Source organism: Palaemon carinicauda, chromosome 45, assembly GCF_036898095.1.
Source record: "Palaemon carinicauda isolate YSFRI2023 chromosome 45, ASM3689809v2, whole genome shotgun sequence".
In the NCBI taxonomy this organism is placed as follows: Eukaryota; Metazoa; Arthropoda; class Malacostraca; order Decapoda; family Palaemonidae; genus Palaemon; species Palaemon carinicauda.
The window spans coordinates 24,545,511-24,555,510 of NC_090769.1; the positions used below are offsets into that span (position 1 = coordinate 24,545,511).

The window sequence follows — 10,000 nt, forward strand, 5'->3', positions numbered from 1 at the left end:
GAGACCTACTGTGGACCACTGAACTTTTCAAACCAAACGTTTTCAATGTTAAATACAGAAAATCATTCATGAGTAAATCAAAGTAACATAATTAATACGAACATTTATGATTGATTCATATAAATAGGAATAAAATTATCCAAGAAAAGAAAATTTAATTTCTTAGATAATTCATTTATATCATAAATTAAAAGAAAATTCAAATGAATAATGATCACTTCTATACTTAATTTTTTTTAATGAGGCGCATTTGCACTGACTTGCAGAGGTGTCCTTTTAGCTCGGAAAAGTTTCCTGCTATCTGATTGGTTAGAATTATCTTGTCCAACCAATCAGCGATCAGGAAACCTTTCCGAGCTAAAAGGGCACCCCCTGCGAGTGAGTGCAAATCTGCCTCACTAAAACGAATTGACAATAGATTGACTCCAGAAAGTTAATTTATGTTTCAGTGAAGTGTTTTTTTTTTTTTTTTTTTTTTTTTAAAGATATGTTAATTGGAAAATCAGTTTATTTAATCTTAATTGGCTAAAGATACTCGTGAACACGTAAAGTATTTTAACGAACGCATTCATATGCTTGAATTATATTGTATCCCTTTCCGAGTGGGGATACCTTAACGTGGTGAAAGGGTTTGTGTATCGCTATGACCAGCAAAGCTGTACTAGTCAGGGACACCCATACTAGGTTGGTTTGCTGTGAGCGATCAGACTAAAGTCTCCACCATTAACAATCCGCTATGGCCAGTGTGGTGATGTAATGGCCAAACCCCAGATATAATCATGGACAAGTCCGAGGCCTTTGTCCTGCAGTGAACTAGAAACGGGTGCATTTGTTGTTGTTAATATTCAGGACATAGTCAACAGTGGTATAATTCTCCAAAGAGGAGATTTTTATCATTATTTAACCATCGACTTGCTTGTTTTTATTTATTTTTTTTTTTTTTTTTTTTTGCTGCGTTATAAAAATTCACTTGATTCTCTCCTTATTTATCTCGCCGGAACAGAAGACGTTTTAATGATTCATTCAGCAGACGTTTCAATGATTCCTTCAGCAGACATTTTAATGATTCATTCAGGAGACGTTTTAATGATTAATTCACCATTTTTAATGATCCATTCAACAGACATTTTAATGATCCATTCAAAAGACACTTTAATGATTCATTCAACAGACATTTTAATGATTCATTCAAAAGACATTTTAATGATTCATTCAACAAGCATTTATTGATTCATTCAGCAGACGTTTTAATGATTCATTTAGTAGGCATTTTAATGTTTCATTCAGCAGACATTTTAATAATTCATTCAGGAGACATTTTAATGTTTCATTCAGCCAGCAGACATTTTAATGTTTCATTCAGCCAGCAGACATTTTAATGATCCATTCAGCAGGCCTTTTAATGATTCATTCAGCAGGCCTTTTAATGTTTCATTCAGCAGACATTTTAATAATTTCTTCAGGATACATTTTAATGATTCATTCAGCAAACATTTTAATGATTCTTTCATCAGACATTTTAATGATTCATTCAGCAGACGTTTTAATGATTCATTCAGCAGACACTAATGATTCATTCAGCAGACAATTAATGATTCATTCAGCAGACACTTAATGATCCAGTCAGCAGGCATTTTAATGATTCATTCAACAGACATTTAATGATTCATTCAGCAGACATTTAATGATTCATTCAGCAGACACTTTAATGATTCATTCAACAGACATTTAATGATTCATTCATTTATGATGCCTTGGTTGTTATTGTTGTTGTTGTGTGCACAAACATACATACACACGAAGATTCAGTACGTATGCTAAGAAGGTAGACTGCACTGACAACTGATTGATTGATCTTCTTTTCAGGCTGCTCAGGAGATGACGGAAACTTATACGAGAACGGGCTCACCTTCACCGACTTGTGCATTTCGTACTTGTGTTTGAACGGCACTCGAATTTCGACGGGCGCTAATGTCAGCGAATGTAAGTTTGTGTTGGTCTTAGTGTTCATTCAGGATTGCTGCAGTTTTATTATCTTGTTATACACCGTTAAAAAAATTGTATTAAGAAAAACGGTAAATGCTTGGCAACATTTATTTAAAGATTTTTTTACCGTTTTAAAAAGTTTAGGCCGATGACAATTTCGTTTGTGTATTCATTCAGGATTGCTGCCGTTTTTATTATCTTGTTCTACACCGTTAAAAAAATTTGTACTAAGAAAAACGGTAAATGCCAGGCAACATTTATTTAAAGATATTTTTTTACCGTTTTAAAAACGGTTATATTGACGTAAAGGAGTGATATTACGGTCACCAATTACAATTTAGTTTGTGTTTGTCTTTGTATTCATTCAGGATTGCTGTCGTTTTTATTATTTTGTTCTACACCGTTAAAAAAAATTGTATTAAAAAAACGGTAAATGCCTGGTAACATTTATTTAAAGATATTTTTTTACCGTTTTAAAAACGGTTATATTGACGTAAAGGAGTGATATATTACGGTCGCCAACCCGTAAAAGATGATAACATAGTACGGTAAAAATTACGGTCGCCTGTATTTTACTGAAATACGGCTGAGAACAGTATAATATAACGGAGAATTTCTGATTAAAATTACGGTTTTTTCTAACAGTGTATAACTTTTTTTTTATTCTTGAAGACATTGGTATATACGTAGATCTCATATTAATTAAATAATAATAATAATAATAATAATAATAATAATAATAATAATAATAATAATAATAATAATTTTCTTTTCAGGTTGTATCGAACCCGATGGCAAATGGCATCTAAATGGAACTACCTACACCTCCGACTGCAAGGAGTACCGATGCGAGGAAGGCATTTCCGTGCACACGTACAATCCAAATGCTCCTTGTAAGTACTGGCAGTACGTGAAGCCATAGTCCGATGGGCGTACACCTAGATATTAGTATTTCAATCAATGATAAAGACAAAATGATGAAAACATGATGTTCTTAGTAATTAAGTTACTTAAGAACATCCTAAGACATAGTCGTAGATAACTTAAGAACATCCTAAGACATAGTCGTAGATAACTTAAGAACATCCTAAGACATAGTCGTAGATAACTCAAGAACATCCTAAGACATAGTCATAGATAACTTAAGAACTTTCTAAGACATAGTCATAGATAACTTAAGAACATCCTAAGACATAGTCATAGATAACTCAAGAACATCCTAAGACATAGTCATAGATAACTTAAGAACTTCCTAAGACATAGTCATAGATAACTTAAGAACATCCTAAGACAGTCATAGATAACTTAAGAACATCCTAAGACATAGTCATAGATAACTTAAGAACATCCTAAGACATAGTCATATCTAGATCAAAGTATTTCAATGAGTAATTAAAACAAAATGATGAAAATATGAAGTTAATAATGTTTAAGTTACTTAAGAAATAAGACATAGTAATACATATCTAGGTTAAAGTATTTCAATCAATAATTAAAATAAAATGATGAAAATATGAAGTTAATAATGTTTAGGTTACTTAAGAACATCCAAAGACATAGTAATACATATCTAGGTTAAAGTACTTCAATCAATAAGAAATACAAAAAGATGAAAATATGACGTTAATAGAGTTTGAGTTATTTATATCAACTCTTTTATATTTTTTTTCTTTTAAAAAACATGAAAATATGACGTTACTAATCTTGGATTTACTTACAACTCTTTTACGATTTTTTTCTTTTCCAGAATGAAATATTTCCATCAATAATCAAAAACACAAGACGAAAATATGACGTTAATAGTGTTCGAGTTACTTATATCAACTATTTTATGTTTTTTCCTAGGCTGCATCGGACATGACGGTCAAACCTATTCGAACGGTGAGACGTACATTTACCAGTGCGAAGCTTTTAGATGTCGGGATGGTTATCCAGAACTTGTGGATACTCCAGTGTATGATTGTAAGTATTATTATTATTATTATTATAATTAGTAGTAGTAGTAGTAGTAGTAGTAGTAGTATCATTTTTACTAGCTAAGTTACAATAGGTTTGATTCCAAAAACAAAGTCACTCAGCGTTATTATTATTATTATTATTAGTAGTAGTAGTAGTAGTAATAGTAGTAGTAGTAGTATCATTTTTACTAGCTAAGTTACAATAGGTTTGATTCCAAAAACAAAGTCACTCAGCGTTATTATTATTATTATTATTATTATTAGTAGTAGTAGTAGTAATAGTAGTAGTAGTAGTATCATTTTTACTAGCTAAGTTACAATAGGTTTGATTCCTAAAACTAAGTCACTCAGCGTTATTATAGTGTTCTTATGTCAATGCGTCTCTCACATTGCTATCCTTGTCAGGAAAATGGCTCGCTATTATTATTATTATTATTATTATTAGTAGTAGTAGTAGTAGTAGTAGTAGTAGTAGTAGTAGTAGTAGTAGTAGTAGTAGTAGTAGTAGTAGCTAAGCTGCAACCTTAGTTGGAAAAGCAAGATGCTAGAAGCCCAAGGGCTCCAACATAGAAAACTAGCTCAATGAGGAAAGGATATAAGGAAATAAATAAACGAAGAGATAAGATACGGAATGAAGTAATTAGGGGTAACACAGGAGTTAGAAAACTATCAAATAAGATCCAAGAAAGTAGACTGAGGTGGTACGATCATGTCATGAGAAGAGATGAACAGTATATTGGGAGGAGAGTGATGGAAATGGAGGTACAGGGAACGAGGAGAGGGAGACCAAAGCGAAGGTGGATGGACTGTATCAAGGATGACCTTCGATCAAAGGGATTAACCGGTGATGAGGTGTGGGACAGAGGTAGATGGAAAAATCTGACCAGAAACATCGACCCCACATAGAAGTGGGAAAAGATGTAGACAAAGAAGAAGAAGAAGAAGAAGAAGACACTTAAGTTAATTGGTTCTTTTTTATGCCAACAGGTTGTGTCGCATTTGATGGAAGGTGGTACATGAATCATGAAGAATTCTCCGAGGACTGTGAAGAATATATCTGTCAGAACGGTATTGCTTTCAAGACGGGGTCGCCGGCACCGCAGTGTGAGTTTATTTCCCCCTTGGGGAAGATCATTTGAATTTTACAAAATTCTGAATTAAAGAGTGGGGCTACACAAGACGAAATGGAAGAATGTCATTTCTAAAGGCAATTTTAAGCTTAACGAGATTAATCTCTGATTGAATTAAATTCAATTTTAAGTTTACGTGAGTCATGACTAAATCAAATTCAATTTTCAGCTTTCCTGAATACTCTGTCTAAATTTGATTACATTTTCGGTTTACGTGATTAATCTGTGACTAAATTTAATTAAATTTTCAGTTTACGTGAATACTCAGTAATTTAAATTCAATTTTCAGCTTCTGTGAATACTCTTCCTAACTCAATTCCATTTTCACCTTACGCGTATATTCTGTGACTAAATTAAATTTAATTTTCAGCTTACGTGAATACTCTGAGTAAATTAAATTCAATTTTCAGTTTATGTGAATACTCTTACTAAATTCAATTCCGTTTTCACCTTACGTGTATATTCTGATTAAATTAAATTAAATTTGCAGCTTACGTGAATACTCGTGATTAAATTCAATTTTAAGCTTACGTCAATTCTCTTACTAAATTCAACGTGAATTCTCTTACTAAATTCAATTAAATTTTCAGCTTACGTGAATTCTCTTCCTAAATTCAATTAAATTTTCAGCTTGCGTGAATTCTCTTACTAAATTCAATTAAATTTTCAGCTTACGTGAATTCTCTTATTAAATTTTCAGCTTACGTGAATTCTCTTACTAAATTCAATTAAATTTTCAGCTTACGTGAATTCTCTACCTAAATTCAATTAAATTTTCAGCTTACGTGTTTACTCAGACTTAAATTCACTTCATGAAATACTGAACTGAACATTGATACAAAAATTTCAGGCTGCAACGACACCGATGGAAGCTGGCATGCCGCAGGGGAGACTTACATCTATAAGTGTCAGGCGTTCCGTTGTGAAAGTGGGATATCAATGCCTCTGCCAGTGGAAGTGTCAGAATGTAAGGACGTGTTCAGTTTTTAACTAAAAATTAACAATTCGCTTTTGCTGGAAGCAATGATAATAAGACCAGCTTTTCGGTAAAGTCAATTCATTCGCTTTTGCTGGAAGCAATGATAATAAGACCAGCTTTTCGGTAAAGTCAATTCATTCGCTTTTGCTGGAAGCAATGATAATAAGACCAGCTTTTCAGTATAGTCAATTCATTCGCTTTTGCTGGAAGCAATGATAATAAGACCAGCTTTTCGGTAAAGTCAATTAATTCCCTTTTGCTGGAAGCAATGATAATAAGACCAGCTTTTCGGTAAAGTCAATTAATTCCCTTTTGCTGGAAGCAATGATAATAAGACCAGCTTTTCGGTAGAGTCAATTCATTCGCTTTTGCTGGAAGCAATGATAATAAGACCAGCTTTTCGGTAAAGTCAATTCATTCGCTTTTGTTGGAAGCAATGATAATAAGACCAGCTTTTCGGTAAAGTCAATTCATTCGCTTTTGCTGGAAGCAATGATAATAAGACCAGCTTTTCAGTAAAGTCAATTCATTCGCTATTGCTGGAAACAATGGTGATATGATATTATTGATTCAAAATAGAACATATGAAACTATAGGAAGTAGATATTGTGTAGAATTTTTCTTTAATAGCCAAATCTGGAAAAATTGCAATATCAATTTCGAAACATCTTTCTAAAAGGATTATTCCCTTACAGTAAAAAATTCAGAAATAAAATATGCCTCAAAATTATTGCAAAAATAATTTCGAAAATGACGGACAACGAATCAGGCGCCATCTAGAACCAATTCTCGCAACTATTGTTCACCTACTTGTTATAATTCCCAACCTTTCTACTAAAACATTTGCCAATTCTCCCAACTATTGTTCACCTACTTGTTATAATTCCCAACCTTTCTACTAAAACATTTGCCAATTCTTGCAACTATTGCTCACCTAATTGTTATAATTCCCAACCCTTCTACTTAAACATTTGCCAATTCTCGCAACTATTCTTCCTCTAATTGTTATAATTCCCAACCTTTCTACTCCAACATTTGCCAATTCTCGCAACTATTGTTCCTCTAATTATTATAACTCCCAACCTTTCTACTCCAACATTTGCCAATTCTCGCAACTATTGTTCCTCTAATTATTATAACTCCCAACCTTTCTACTCCAACATTTGCCAATTCTCGCAACTATTGTTCCTCTAATTATTATAACTCCCAACCTTTCTACTTCAACATTTACCAATTCTCGCAAACTATTGTTCACTTAATTGTTATAATTCCCAACCTTTCTACTTGAACATTTGACAATTCTCGCAACTATTGTTCCTCTAATTGTTATAATTCCCAACCTTTCTACTTGAACATTTGACAATTCTCGCAACTATTGTTCCTCTAATTGTTATAATTCCCAACCTTTCTAATTTAACATTTGCCAATTCTCGAAACTATTGTTCCTCTATTTGTTATAATTCCCAACCTTTCTACTTAAACATTTGCCAATTCTCGCAACTATTGTTCACTTAATTGTTATAATTTCCAACCTTTTTACTTAAACATTTGCCAATTTTCAAAACTATTGTTCCTCTAAATATCATAACTCCCAACCTTTCTACTAAAACATTTGCCAATTCTCCCAACTATTGTTCACCTAATTGTTATAATTCCCAACCTTTCTACTTAAAGATTTACCAATTCCCCTAACTGTTGTTCCTCTAAATATTATAATTCCCAACCTTTCTACTTAAACATTTGCCAATTTTCAAAACTATTGTTCCTCTAAATATTATAACTCCCAACCTTTCTACTAAAACATTTGCCAATTCTCCCAACTATTGTTCACCTAATTGTTATAATTCCCAACCTTTCTACTTCAACATTTGCCAATTTTCGCAACTATTCCCCCTCTATTTGTTATAATTCCCAACCTTTCTACTTAAAGATTTACCAATTCTTCCAACTATTGTACCTTTAAATATTACAATTCCCAAGCTTTCTACGTAAACATTTGCCAATTCTCGCAACTACTGTTCACTTAATTGATATAATTCCCAACCTTTCTACTTCAACATTTTCCAATTTTCACAACTATTGTTCCTTGAAGTATTATAATTCCCAACCTTTCTACTAAAACATTTGCCAATTCTCGCAACTACTCCCCCTCTATTTGTTATAATTCCCAACCTTTCTACTCCAAAATTTGCCAATTCTCACAACTATTATTCCTCTAAGTATCATAATTCCCAACCTTTCTACTAAAACATTTGCCAATTTTCACAATTATTGTTCATTTAATTATTATAATTCCCAACCTTTCTACTAAAACATTTGCCAATTTTCACAACTATTGTTCCTCTAATTATTATAATTCCCAACCTTTCTACTTGAACATTTGCCAATTTTCACAACTATTATTCCTGAGTATCATAATTCCCAACCTTTCTACTTCAACATTTGCCAATTTTCATAACTATTCTTCCTCTATTTATTATGATTCGCAAGCTTTCTACTTCAACATTTGCCTAGATTAAAGATTAATGATTACAGATAAGGATAACGATCTTCAATTGTTCCAGGTTGCGCAAGTACCGACGGCGTTTGGTATAAAAACTTCGAGTATTTCACCGAAAACTGCCAAGATTATCAGTGCGTGGATGGCATAGCTATTTCGGAGTCAGAACCCGGACAGGTCTCTCAGAACTGTGAGTATTATTATTATTATTATTATTATTATTATTATTATTATTATTATTAGCTAAACTACAACCCTAGTTGGAAAAGCAAGATGCTATAAGTCATAGGGCTTCAAAAGGGAAAATAGCCCAGAGAGGAAAGGAAATAAGGAAATGAACTATATGAAACGTAATGAACAATTGAAATAAAACACTATCATTATTATGTTGATGATGATGAAGTTGATTATTATTATTATTATTATTATTATTATTATTATTATCATTATTATTATTATTATTATTATTATTATTATTATTATTATTATTATTAGCTAAGCTACACCCCTAGTTTGAAAAGCAAGATGCTATAAGTCCAAGGGCTCTAAACGGGAAAATAGCCCAGTGAGGAAAGGCAACAAAGGAAATAAATAAACGATAAAAGAAGTAATAAACAATTAAAATGAAATAGCTTAAAACATTAACAACAATGAAACGAATATTTCATAAATAAAGTCAGGCAGTATTAACTTTATTTGTCATTTGCATACAACGGAATTCGCTTGCAAGAAAAATATATTTATACAAATAATCTTTAGGCAAAAAATTAATATAAACATTACTACAAAAATGTAAAAATAACACTAATAATAGTATCAATATTAATAATAATTTATATCAAATCACCTATAACCAAAACACTATTATTATTTAAAAAATATTAAATTAGAACTAATAATATTATCAATAGTAATCTACTTCTATTAACGTATTTCACTCCCCCCCCCTAATAATAGTATCAATATTAATAATAATTTATATCAAATTACCTATAGCCAAAAACACTATTATTATTTAAAGAATATCAAATTAGAACTAATAATATTATCAATAGTAATCTACTTCTATTAACGTATTTCACTCCCCCCCCCCCCCTAATAATAGTATCAATATTAATATTTTATATCAAATTACCTATAGCCAAAATTCACTATTATTATTTAGAAAATATTAAATTAAAACTAATAATATTATCAATAATAATCTACTTCTATTAACGTATTTCACTCGGCCACCCCCCCCCCCCCCTTTTTTTTTTTTTTTTTTTTTTGTACGGGATAAACAAGGTTGCCTTCTATTTGAACTTATTAATGATAATCCAAATGATTACAAATATTGTTACAATACTCAATAAGACAACAGCATCCATTGAGGTCATCATATATGTGAAAAAAAAAAAACTAATTAAATTTTTTTTATCAATGACAATCCAAATTATTACAAATA

General features: G+C 31.5%; 1 protein-coding gene across 1 annotated transcript in view; it reads left to right on the forward strand.

Moving 5' to 3' along the window:
• Window positions 1-10,000, forward strand: part of LOC137634858 (uncharacterized) — a 21,798-nt gene that overhangs the window by 5,050 nt on the left and 6,748 nt on the right. The window contains exons 5-10 of the mRNA XM_068367410.1: window positions 1,867-1,983; window positions 2,763-2,879; window positions 3,832-3,948; window positions 4,932-5,048; window positions 5,925-6,041; window positions 8,618-8,743. Of these exons, the coding sequence (XP_068223511.1) occupies window positions 1,867-1,983; window positions 2,763-2,879; window positions 3,832-3,948; window positions 4,932-5,048; window positions 5,925-6,041; window positions 8,618-8,743 (711 nt within the window). The remainder of the gene's footprint in view (window positions 1-1,866; window positions 1,984-2,762; window positions 2,880-3,831; window positions 3,949-4,931; window positions 5,049-5,924; window positions 6,042-8,617; window positions 8,744-10,000) is intronic.